Source organism: Marmota marmota, unplaced genomic scaffold (assembly GCF_001458135.2).
Source record: "Marmota marmota marmota unplaced genomic scaffold, marMar, whole genome shotgun sequence".
NCBI lineage: Eukaryota > Metazoa > Chordata > Mammalia > Rodentia > Sciuridae > Marmota > Marmota marmota.
The window spans coordinates 11377098-11390334 of NW_026000222.1; the positions used below are offsets into that span (position 1 = coordinate 11377098).

Below are 13237 nucleotides of genomic sequence, written 5' to 3' on the forward strand. Positions count from 1 at the left end.
AGCAACAGCAACAGCAGCAACAGCAGCAGCAGCAGCAGCAGCAGCAGCAGCCTCAGCCGCCTTTCCCCGCGGGTGGGCCTCCAGCCCGTCGGGGCGGAGCGGGGCCCGGCGGGGCTGGCGGGGGCTGGAAACTGGCGGAGGAAGAGTCCTGCAGGGAGGACGTGACCCGTGTGTGCCCCAAGCACACCTGGAGCAACAACCTGGCGGTGCTCGAATGTCTGCAGGACGTGAGGGAGGTGAGGAAGCGGACCGGGCTGAGAGGGATAGGCCTGGGGTGGGCCCAAGGGTGTAGCTGGCCTGGAAGCCGCCGATGCCGGTCTGCTGCTTCCTTAGTGCTGCTGCACTCGCTCCGCGGCGCTTTCAGGGAAGTGGACCCCACCCCCACCCCTACCTTCCTTCCCCGGCCTTCGTTCCTTCTCTCCTTGTTGTGAAGTCTCGGCCGCAATTCACGAAGGCCCAGAACGTGTTCCAGTTTGCTCCTGTCTTTTGTGTGATGCTCTATGCAGAGTGGCTCTTCGCCGAAAACCAATTTGGGATTTTGCCATCAGTCTTGACCAGGACAATTTGTAACAATCCATTTAAACATGAAAAATGGTTGGCGTACTTAAGTTGTTAAAGACCGACCTGCTTTATGAGCAGTAGGTAATGTTTCGTTAGGTAACACGGGTTCTGCTCTGGTGTGTGTTGCAGTCAGCAGCAGAATTTACTGTCTTTACCCTATTCTTTTGTAATTCGCAAATTTGTATTATTTATTTGGTGTTGAAACTAATGTATTCTTTTTTTTTTTCTTCCAATTCTTTGGTAAATTTGTAGAGCTATTTTGCCAGGTGACTAGGAGACCTAAAGCTTAAAAAGTTGAGGCAGCATGTGAAGCTGTAATAAATGTTTGTGATTGGGCCTTTAGAGGTCCAAATATAATTTCTCTCTTCCTCTCCCCCTCTCTTCTCTCTCCCCCCCCCCTCCTTCTAGCCCCCTCTCTCTCACTCACTCTCTCTCACTCTGTATCTAGGGGTCACTCTCACTCATTATCTAGGGGCGCTTTATCACTGAGCTACATCCCCAGCCTTTTTTATTTTTTGAGACAGGCTCTGCCTAAGTTGCTTAAGACCCCACTAGGTTGCTGAGGCTAGCCTCCAACTTGCGATCCTCCTGCCTCAGCCTTCCCATTCTCTGGGATTATAGGCATGCACCATCGTGCCTGGATTGAATGTAATTTTAATAATACCTCTTAATTAGATCTAGCTTTGATATTGCTTGCTGTGTGATTCAGTTAAGAGACATTGATAATTTTTCTCTAGATTTAATAGTGCTTCTAAGTGCACAGTTTGACAATTCTTAGTTAAAGTTTGGAAGGCAATCTGGTAGAAAACATTTTTTTTTTTTAAATTTTTATTATTGGTTGTTCAAAACATTACATAGTTCTTGACATATCATATTTCATACATTTGATTCAAGTGGGTTATGAACTCCCATTTTGTTTTTTTTTTTAAAGAGAGAGGAGAGGGGGAGAGAGAGAGAGAGAGAGAGAATTTATTTATTTATTTATTTTAGTTTTTCGGCGGACACAACATCTTTGTTCGTGGTGCTGAGGATCGAACCCGGGCCGCACGCATGCCAGACGAGCGCGCTACCACTTGAGCCACATCCCCAGCCCTGAATTCCCATTTTTACCCCGTATACAGATTGCAGAATCACATCAGTTACACATCCACTGTTTTACATATTGCCATACTAGTGTCTTTTGTATTCTGTTGCCTTTCCTATCCTCTACTATCCCCCCTCCCCTCCCCTCCCCTCAATTTTTTTTAATACTAGGAATTGACTCCAGAGTTTTGCCTTGCACATGCTAGGCAAGAGTTCTTCCATTGTGAAATACTTTTTCCAAAGGTGAAGGTACACAGAATTACTTTCAAAATTTTGTCAAGTAGAATGAAGCTGTTGATTGATACTTTTTTAAAAAAATTTTTTCTTAGTTATAGTTGGAAACAATACCTTTATTCTATTTAATTACTTTTATATGGTGCTGAGGATTGAACCCAGTGCCTTGCACATGCGTGGCAAGCGCTCTACAGCTGAACCTCAACCCCAGCCCTTTGTTATTGGTTTTTTTTTTTTTAGACATTGATGGACCTTTATTTTATTCATTCATTTATATTCAGTGCTGAGAATTGAACCCAGTGCCTCACACATGCTAGGCAAGTGCTCTACCACCCAGCCAAACCCCACCTCCCTTGATATTGTTTTATTTGGCATATTGTATCATCACAATTATTTAAGGGAATAATCTTGGGGAAAATGACTGGTTTGTAGAAATTTGCTACCGTTGGCAATTTTCTCCTTCTTACCACTGTGATATTTGCTCTAGTGTTATATATAAAAGTAATTCAGGAGATGCAAATACATACATAACTGGGTGCTGTGGCACAGCTGTAACAACTTGGGAGGTAAAGCAGAAGGATATCAAGTTGGAGGCCAGCTTCAGCAATTTAGTGAGATCTTGAGCAACTTAGTGAGACACTGTCTCAAAATTAAAAATAAAAAGGGATGTGAATATAGTTCAGTGGTAGAGCACCTCTGGATTTAATTCCCAATACCAAAAAAAGAAAAGGCATATACATAATCAGGAAACAGTTTCCAGAGTTACCAGAAATGTGGACTCTTACACGACTTCTTATCTATAGCTTGAAGATTAGAGGAACAGTTATTTAATTTTACAGCTGTTCCTCTAGTAGTTACAGCTAAGATTCTTGGTCTTTTTTCATTGTTGTTTTGTGGTACTGGGTATTGAACCCAGAGGCCCTCTACCTCTGAGCCATACTTCCAGTCCTTTATTATTATTATTATTATTTTTTTTTTTTTTTTTAAGAGTTTCTGACTAAATTTCCCAGGCTGGTTCAGGAGATTCTCCTGCCTCAAATTCCTGAGTTGGAGTGCTTGGCTTTTATTTGGACTTTGAAGGTAGATAATAGGTATAGGCTCCTCAAACTGGGATCCTTATGTTGGGGACCAAACACATTGCTAGTGGATTGTGGCAGAAACAGGATGTTTTTAGGGACAGTGGCAAAAAGTAGCCCATTTAAGGAGTGCATGTCTCTTTGTATGCGTTAAGGACATGTGGAAACCACCATTTATAGGAGCAATGGTCCTTTGTCGTGTGTAGAAGGGTGTAGAGGCATGCATCATCCACAGTTACTTAGATTTGTCTAATTTTGATGTCTGCTTAATTTAGTAGGTACTATTTTTCTTTCACTTGTTCGTATATAAAGACACCTAGACTGGCCTGAAAATTTAGTCCCAGCTCTTCCATTGACTTTAAGATTCCCAGCAAGGATATAATTTTAATAACTATATTTTTCTTACTTTGTGGGTATAATATATATAAATGAGATCCTGTATCATCTTTGTAACTTTCCAGTCTACCTAATTTAGTGCTGGGATCAGGAAACATTGTTGACTGATTGAGGATGAGTAAACTAATGGATGTGGTTTTATGCTTCAGAGGAAGAAAGATGTCATGCAAATTGGAGATAGGCTATTTTTGTTGGAGTGAGGGAGCTAAATTTCCAATTTAATGAATTTTCCTCTAATTTTATATATAGAAATATTAAAAGAAGAGTACCATGAATCCTGTGTATATTCTTTAGGAAGTGGAGTTACTAAAGAAAGCAAAAGGAAATTTCTTTCCACTTAGTTTAAGAATTGATTGAGTCCAGGGCTGGGGATATAGCTCAGTTGGTAGAGTGCTTGCCTAGCTCGCAAACACAAGGCTCTGGGTTCAATCCCCAGCACCACAAAACAAAAAAAGAAAAACAAAAAAAACAACAACAACTGGGCACATTTGAAGAGAAATGAATGGAATATGTTTTCTGGGATTTTCTTTTTTGGGGGGAGGGTACTGGGTATTGAACCCAGGGCCACTTAACCACTGAGCTACATCCCCAGCCCTTTTTATTTTTTATTTTGAGACAGGGTCTCAGTAAGTCGCTTAGGGCCTTGCTAGCTAAGTTGCTGAGGCTAGCTTTGAATTTGGTATCCTCCTGCCTCAGCCTCCCAAGTCAAAAAGGGCTTGCTGAATACTAGTTCTACCACTTCAATGAGCCTATTTTTAATCTAAATTAATAATACTGTCCAGCCTGGGATGGTGGTACACACCTGTAATCCCAGCCACTTGGGAGGCTGAGGCAGAAGAATCACAAGTTCAAGGCCATCTTAGGCAAATAGGTGAGACTCTATCTCAAAATAAAAAAGGGCTGGGGATGTAGCAGAGTAGTAGAGCACCTGGGGTTCAATCTTAAGGAAGGAAGGGAGACAGACTACTACCAACCTCACAGTACTAAGAGTATTAAATGGGATAATAGAGATCATATAGTGCACTGTCTCATGTATATATACATAGTGTAGTGAAAGGTTAAAAACATCTGAGTAGTAGTAGGGATTGAACTCAAGGATTCCCTCATGCTAAGCAACACTCTACCACTGAAGTACATACCCAGCTCTTTTTTAGATTTTTTTTTTTTTTGACAGAGTCTTTCTAAGTTGCCTAGGCTATCTGTGAATTTGTGATTGTCCTGCCTTAGCTTCCAGAGTAACTGGAATTATACAGGTATCATCATCATCATCATCATCATCATTATTTTTTGCAATAGTAGGAATCCAACCAGGGCCTGGCACACTTGGCAAGCTCTCTACTGCTGAACTACATCCCTTTATTACTTTTTTAAGAAAAAATAAATTTATTTATTCTAATTTGTTATACATGACAGCAGAATACATTTCAATTCGTGGTACACATTTTCCCTTCCTACCCCTCCCTCCCCTTTGCCCTATCCAAAGTTCCTCCATTCCTCCCATGCTTCCCCTCTCACCTCCATTATCGATCAGCATCCACAAATGAGTAATATTCCATTGTGCATATATGCTACAGTTTCTTTATCCATTCATCTACTGAAGTGTATCTAGGTTGGTTCCACAGTTTAGCTATTGTGAATTGTGCTGCTATAAACATTGATGTGTCTGTGTCACTTAGTATTCTGTTTTTAAGTTCTTTGGGTACAAACTGAGGAGTAGGATAGCTGGGTCAAATGGTGGTTCCATCCCAGGTTTCCCAAGGAATCTCCATACTGTTTTCCAGATTGGCTGCATCAATTTGCAGTCCCACCAGCAATGTAGGAGTGTACTTTTTCCCCCAATCCTTGCCAACGCTTTGTGTTCTTAATAGCTACCATTCTGATGGAGTGAGATGAAATCTTAGAGTAGTTTTCTTTTTTCTTTTTTTTTTTTTTTTATATTTATTTTTTAGTTATCGGCGGACACATCTTTGTTTGTATGTGGTGCTGAGGATTGAACCCGGGCCGCACGCATGCCAGGCGAGCGCGCTACCGCTTGAGCCACCTCCCCAGCCCCATTAGAGTAGTTTTCATTTGCATTTCTCTAATTGCTAGAGATATTGAACATTTTTTCATATATTTGTTCATCGATTGCATATCATCTTCTGAGAAGTGTCTATACAGTTCCTTAGTGTCTATTCAGTTCCTTAGCCCATTTATTGATGGGGTTATTTGTTTTTTTTGGTTAAGTTTTTTGAGTTTATTATTACTTTTTTTACTTTGTTTTGCTTTGGTACGGGGATTGAACCCAGGGGCACTTTACCACTGAGCTACATTCCCAGTCCTTTTTGTTTTTTATTTTGAGATACTGTTTTGCTGAGTTGCTGAGGGTCTTATTAGATTGCTGAGGCTGACCTCCATCCAATTTGTGATCCTTGTCTCTGGGATTATAGGTATGCACCACTGTGCCTTGTTTATTATTATTTTTTAAATGAAGAAACTGAGGTTAAGTACCTTGCCTCAAACAAGTCAATCCAACTGTAAGATAGTTCTCTCATCTCTAACCCCATGGCATTTATAATCTCGGATTGTCCTATCTGTAGTAGGGGTCAACAGGCATTTGTAGCTATTGAGCATCGGAAGCATGGCTAGTTTGAATTGAGATGTGCTATAAGATACACTTCTGGGGCTGGGGTTGTGGTTCAGCGGTAGAGCGCTTGCCTAGCACATGTGAGGCCCTGGGTTCGATGCTCAGCACCACATAAAAATAAATAAATAAAGATATTGTGTCCAACTAAAAAATATATATATATTTAAAAAAAGTGTAAGATACCTTCATTTAGAAGACAGTGCAAAAGAATGAAAATAACACCAACTTTTATATTGATTACATGTTTAAATGGTAATTTAGATATTTTGGATATGTTGAAATACTTTTTTCCCCCCAATACTGGGTACTGAACCCAAGGGTACTTTACTACTAATCTGTATCCAGTCCTTTTTTATTTTTTATTTTAAGAGAAGGTCTTGCTAAATTGTTGGTGCTATCCCCTGACTTTCCATTCTCCTACTTCAGCCTCCACAGTAGCTGGGATTACAAGCATATGCCTCCAGGCTCAGCTAAAAGTCATTATTAAAATGAATTTTGCTTTTTAAAAAATGTGACCACTAGAAAACAAAGTTACATATATTGCTTGCAGTCTGCTTCTATTGAACAAAACTGTCTTGACGAAAATGATACCTTTCTAAAAACCATAATGTAAATTGTAAAGTAATAAGTACTATCTGGAAGGATAAATTAAATCTATGTGCATATATAGGGAACACAATTGAGAGGATTAGAAAAAGAATGTGCCCAGTTTTTCATTCTTCTTAAGTCTGTGTTTCATATAACAAAATTCTTAATTTAGTCACTTTTAAATGCCTCTTAATTTTGTTAATGGATGGATCACACATTCAGCATGCCTAATCTATGAACTGTAAGGAGTGATTTAACTTCTTCAACTTGAGAGGAAAGGTACTCTGATAAAACTGGAAGTCAATAAGTGATTCCTTTGACTTCCTTTGGTTGAGTTAGATAAATTTGAAACTTAAGGAAGAATCTCAAGTGATGGCCCTCAGAACAGTGCCAGTACTCTCTTATCTGCATTAAAATAGAGTGTGGAGAAACAAGAAGTGTGGACTGGAATCTAAAAACAATGAATGAAAAGAACCAAGCATCTGTTTTCATTCAGCTTTAATAATTTTACTGAGTTAGATGAATGTGTGGTATTTACAGTACCTGTAAATTCTCCCACTGAAGGTTTAAATAGCAGTTGTAACTCTTTATCAGGATAATCAGTGAAAATGGGGGCTGACCTAAATTCTTGGAACTATACACTTGTAAAATGGAACAGACTTTTAAGGTTGGGGTTGTAGCTCAGTGGTAGAGCGCTTGCCTAGCGTGAGGCACTGGGTTCAATCCTCAGCACCATATAAAAATAAAAATAAATAAATAAAGATATTGTGTCTACCCACAACTAAAAAAAATATTAAAAAGAAAATAGAACAAGGGTTGGGGTTGTGACTCAGTGTAGAGCGCTTGCCTAGCATGTATGAGGCACTGGGTTCGATTCTCAGCACTACATACAAATAAATAAAATAAAGGTCCATCAACAACTAAAAAATATTAAAAGAGAATAGACTCTTAAAATATTTTTGTGGCGCTGGGGATGTGGCTCAAGCGGCAGCGCGCTCGCCTGGCATGCGTGCGGCCTGGGTTCGATCCTTAGCACCACATACAAACAAAGATGTTGTGTCCGCTGAAAACTAAAAAATAAATATTAAAAAAATTCTCTCTCTTTAAAAAAATATTTTTGTGTTCCTGATAAAAAAATAATAAATGTAATTTGTATTTAAAATTGTAAGCAAGATAAACAGTGAAGTGAAACGATACATGAGAAAAATTAAGAGGAGAATATGGATATAAATTCTTTTTTCATTTAAAAAAATTTTTATTCTAATTTGTTATATATGACAGAGTGCATTACAATTCATATTACACATGTATAGCACAATTTTTCATATCTCTGGTTGTATACAAAGTATATTCACACCATTTGTGAACATGTACTTAGGGTAATAATATCCATCTCATTCCACCATCTTTTTTACCCCCATCCCAAATTCTTTTTCATCTTTTGAACTTATTTTTCTTTCTCTCTCTTTTTTTTTTTTTTTTAACTCTTACTGAGGATTAAAGCAGGGGTACTTTACCACTGGGCTACATCCCTAACCCTTTTAATTTTTTATTTCGAGACAGGGTCTCACTAAATTGCCCAAGATGGCCTTGAATTTAAGAGCCTCCTGCCTCAGCCTCTTAAATATCTGAGGTTGTAGGCATGTACTGCCATGCCTGGCTCCCCCCACCCACCTCCTTTTGTGCTGGGGATTAGTTCCAGGGCCTTGCACATGTTAGGCAAGCACTTACTACTGAGCTTATCCCCCCACCCTGTTTGTCTTCTTTTAAAATTTTTTCTCATTTCTGTCAAATGCTATAATATAAATTCTAAGTCAATTAAAATACAAGTAGAAAAAATGAAATCAGAAGAAACTGGGTTTAAAGAATGTACTTATCTAGGAAGGTTTCATTTGTAATTTAGGTTTCAACTAAAAAATAATACCTAAGTGTTGCTCAGGGGTAGATCACTTGCCTGTTGTGTGCAAGGCCCTGGGTTCAATCTCCAGCACCAAAAAAACAAAACAGCCTGCAGAAATGGGATTGTGGCTCAGTGGCAGAGCGATTGCCTCACATGTATGAGGCCCTGGGTTTGATCCTCAGCATCACATAAAAATAAATAAATAAAATAAAGGTATTGTGTCCATCTACAACTTAAAAAAAAAAAAAAAAGTCAGCCTGCAGATCACTTAACAGAGTTCTTATGTTGGCTAGATCAGTCTTGTACTGTGGAAAACAACATGAAGTGGACAATTATTTTAAGGATGCAGAAGAGGATGTAATGGAAAGTTTTAATAATGAACAAAATCTGCCACATGTTAATTAGTGTAATCTATTGAGTATACATCATTATATATGAAGTAAAAATAAACAGAAGAGCCAATCAATGTGGCCACGCCTGTAATTCCAGCGGCTCCAGAGACTGAGACAGGAGGATTGTGAGTTCAAAGCCAGCCTCAGTAACAGCGAGGCACTAAGCAACTCAGTGAGACTCTAAATAAAATGCAAAATAGGGCTGGGGATGTGGTTCAGTGGTGAGTGCCCAAGTTCAATCCCAAATACCGACAGATAGATAGATAGATAGATAGATAGATAGATGGTGGGTGGATGGATGGATGGATGGATGGATGGATGGATGATAAGGTCCTATAGTCATATGGAGTTTGTGATAAGAGGAAAGGCAGTATAGTAAGTGGGCATTGGAGCTATATATAGCTATATAGCTATAGAGTCCTGAATTCAAATCTTAGCTCACTTACCTTCCAGTGACCTTGGACAGATTAATCTTTTAAGCCTTCAATTTTCTTATCTGTAAATGGCCTTTCCATTCCCTTTCCTCTTTGTTGCTACAGATGAAATTGTTTCAGAACAATTGTCCAATTGTTCACTGTCTTAGGAGAAAAGTGAAATAAATGTAATGTTCCATACATTTTTTTATAATTCTTCCAAAGCTCCTGCATGAAAACTGTGGGGTAAGGTCAAGAACATTGTGTAGTCTTTTAAATATATACATGTTGAAGTTATGAATTCAAGCAGGTAAATACTCTGGGTAAAGAATTTCCAATCTGGGGCTGGGGCTGTAGCTCAGCGGTAGAGCACCCGCCCTCACACTTGTGAGGCACTAGGTTCAATCCTCAGCACCACATAAAAATAAGTGAGTAAAAATATTGTGTTCATTGACAACTAAAATAAAATTAAAAAAAAAAATTTCCATTCTGCCAAACATTCTTTAGTTCTTTTGGCTCAAAGTATGTCTAAATTTGGAATATATTGCCTATCAGTGGAAAACTCCATTCTTACATGTAAGATGGAAAAAAAATGGTTCTTTTTATTTAAAAAATTAAAGTTTTTGTCTTTTGGAGATTCTATTACTTAAAACACATCCTCTGTAAAATGGAATGACTAAAAACAGCTGTGCTATCAGCTGGGAAATAAAAGGCATTGATTGTATTGTTTTAAAACCTGTGTAAAATCAGATAAATACAAAAATTACTGAAGTTTTCGGAGACGGCTTTTCAGAGGGAAAGTAGTATGTAAGGACTTTTGTTCTTTTATTGCTAAGGTTGGAAATTTTCTCTAGCCTATGAAATAGCCTGTAATATTGGAGTATAAATATTAACTTAGTCACACATGAAGGACAGTGCAAAATATTTTCAGTATGTCAACCTTTCAGAGGTAATTAGGCAACATAGGTAGTTTTGAAATAACTGAAATTCTGTAATTTCACACTAAGACTAATAGATTTATTACAATCTATTTATTTAAGTATAGATAAACGCTTTTAGTATGTCTGGCAGTTGTTTTTTAATCATTATAAGAAGTTTCAAGAATTTATACTATTTTATATTTTGCTTTCAATTTGAAAGTATATTTGAAATAGAGCCAGGCATGGTGGCTCATGCCTGTAATCCCAACAACTCAGGAGGCTGAGGCAGGAGGATCATGAATTCAAAACCAGCCTCAGCAATTTAGCAAGACCCTAAGCAACTTAGTGAGACCCTGTCTCAAAATTAAAAAAAAAAAAAAAAAGTACTGGGGATGTGACTTAGTGGTTAAGTGCCTCTGGGTTCAATCTCTGGCAATAATATTATATTTAGAGACAGGATAGGATTGAACCCAGGGGTGCTTAACCACTGAAACACATCCCTAGCCCTTTTTTTAATATTATATTTAGAGACAGGGTCTCGCCGAGTTGCTAAGTGCCTTGCTAAATTGCTGATGCTGGCTTTGAACTTGTGATCCTCCTGCCTCAGCCTCCCAAGCTGCTGGGATTACAGGCATGCACCACTCTGCCTGGCTACACATTTTATATATATTTAATTTTTTAAAAAAATTAAAGTCTGTTTTCTAATGCCCAACTTTGAGAAAGCTACTTTTAGCATGAGAGTTGTATAGGTATAATTTTGTGTCAAAACGGTTAGCTTGGGCTGGGGTTGTGGCTCAGTGGTAGAGCGCTTGCCTTGCATGTGTGAGGCGCTGGGTTCGATTCTCAGCACCACATATCAGCACCACATATCAATAAATAAAATAAAGATCCATCAACAACTAAAAAATACATTAAAAAAATAAAAATTAAAAAAAAAGGTCAACTTGTTTTATAACTCTGAGCTAAACCCTTTTGCCAACATACAGGATAAAATGTTTCTGTTTAGTTTATTATCATTTAGGGCAAGATTAACTTCCATAACCCCCAAATATCTATGACTTAACACAAGAAGTTATAGGAGATTGTCCACCACCTGGTGATCCAGAGACCCTGATTCTCCCATTTTGCGATTCTGTTCATTTCCTAGGACTTTGGAGTCTTCTGCTTTCAAGCAGGAAAGGGAGTCAAGAAGCATTGCTCCTTTTTTTTAAGCCCTTATCATTGCCCCCCTCGCCCCATCAAGGTGGAATTCACATACTCTTCACCTATTTAACCGCTTGTTCTTAAAAGCTGAGGTGATTAGTTGTTCTGTTCTTACCACACTTCATTAGAACTCTTTTTTTTTTTCAATTTTTTAATATTTATTTTTTAGTTTTTCGGCAGACACAACATCTTTGTTTGTATGTGGTGCTGAGGATCGAACCCGGGCCGCATGCATGCCAGGCGAGCGCGCTACCACTTGAACCATATCCCCAGCCCCTCATTAGAACTCTTCACATGGCACAGATGATATACTTCAAGTGAGAACTCTAACAAGCTCTATCAGTTTTCTTGGACAAGTTAGATCAAGTTCATGTGTCCCTCTTTGATTTGTCATATCAAGATATTTTTACTCTAGCATGCACAAGGCCCCCTGGGTTCACCCCGTAGCTGGAGGCTGGGGAGATAGCTCATTGGTATAGCACTTGCCTAACATGCATGAAGCCCTACATTGGATCCCCAGAACTGCAAAAACAAAAACAAAACAATCCCCAACCTGTGGGAGGAAAAAAAAAACAAACATGCTGGGGATGACTCAGTGATAGAGTGCTTGCCTGAGATGTGCACGGCCCTGGACTTTGATCCCCAGCACCTCAAAAAGAGAAGAAACAATTCTTCTCTTGTTTTCCTTCTGTTTTTTTTGGGGGGTGGGGTGGGGTGGGGTGGGTGGGTACTGGAGATTGAACTCAGGGGCTCTTAACCACTGAGCCATGTCCCCAGCCCTTTGGTTCTGCAAAATTGCTTAGAACCTAACTAAATTGTTAAGGCTGGCCTCCAACTTGCAGTCCTCCTGCCTCAGCTTCCCAAATAGCTGGGATTACTGGTGTGTACCACTGTCCCAAACTGGAAGAAAGAATTTTGGCTCTTTTATTTAAGATTTGGGGCAGTTTATTAGAAAGTATTTAAAAATTTATTTTAGATAATTTGTAAGAACTATTCCTATGTTAAGGTAAAACTTAACTATAGAGATTTTTTACTTATTATTATTTTTGGGTACCCAGGGTGTTTAACCACTGAATCACATCCCCAACCCTTTTGTATTTTTTAATTTTTGAGCTGGGGTCTTACTAAGTTGCTTAGTTGGTGAGGCTGGCTTTGAACTCGCAATCCTTCTGCCTTACCCTCCCCAGTTGTGGGATTACAGGTGTGCTCCTCCAGGCCCAGCTATAACTACAAAGACTTCTTGCTGGGATGTGCCTTTGCCATTTGACTTGGTTTCTAGGCCTTGGCCTGTACATTTGCTTTAAACTTATATCCAGGATGGTTTTTCAGTACCATTGTAAGACAGGCTCCATATTCATTTCACTACGTCATTCTTATACCCTTTCTCCATAGTTTTAATTTTGGGCAGATTGCCTAATGCTTCTGGATTTAATGTAACACTGGAGATAAAAACAGAACATTTAGAGTCCTTACTAATTCCTTTTTTTTTCCCCCTTCAGTACTGGTGATTAAACATAGGGGTACTCTACTTTACACTGAACTATGTTCCCTGAGCTTTTTTTATTTTGAGACAGAGTCTCACTAAGTTGCTGAGGCTGGCTTTGAACATGGATTCTCCTGCTTCAGCCTCACAAATCACTGGAATTATAAGCATGCACCACTCATTGTACTGGACCCTCTTTTACCTTTTTTGGGGGGTGGGTGGGCAGAATACCAGGGATTGAATCAGGGGCAACCTACCAATGAGCCATATCCCCAGCCTGATTTTTGTATTTCATTTAGAGACAGGGTCTCATTGAGTTGATTAGTGCCGTGCTTTTGCTAAGGCTGGCTTTGAATTTTTTT

At 39.0% G+C, this 13237-nt stretch overlaps 1 protein-coding gene across 2 annotated transcripts in view; it reads left to right on the forward strand.

Moving 5' to 3' along the window:
* Glg1 (golgi glycoprotein 1) overlaps window positions 1-13237 on the forward strand; it is a 122341-nt gene that overhangs the window by 2572 nt on the left and 106532 nt on the right. The window contains exon 2 of one of the 2 annotated variants that reach the window (XM_048792499.1): window positions 12-236. In XM_048792499.1, coding sequence (XP_048648456.1) covers window positions 12-236 — 225 coding nt within the window. Of the gene's footprint in view, window positions 1-5; window positions 237-13237 lie in introns of both variants that reach the window. The other variant, XM_048792498.1, reaches the window with a different exon arrangement.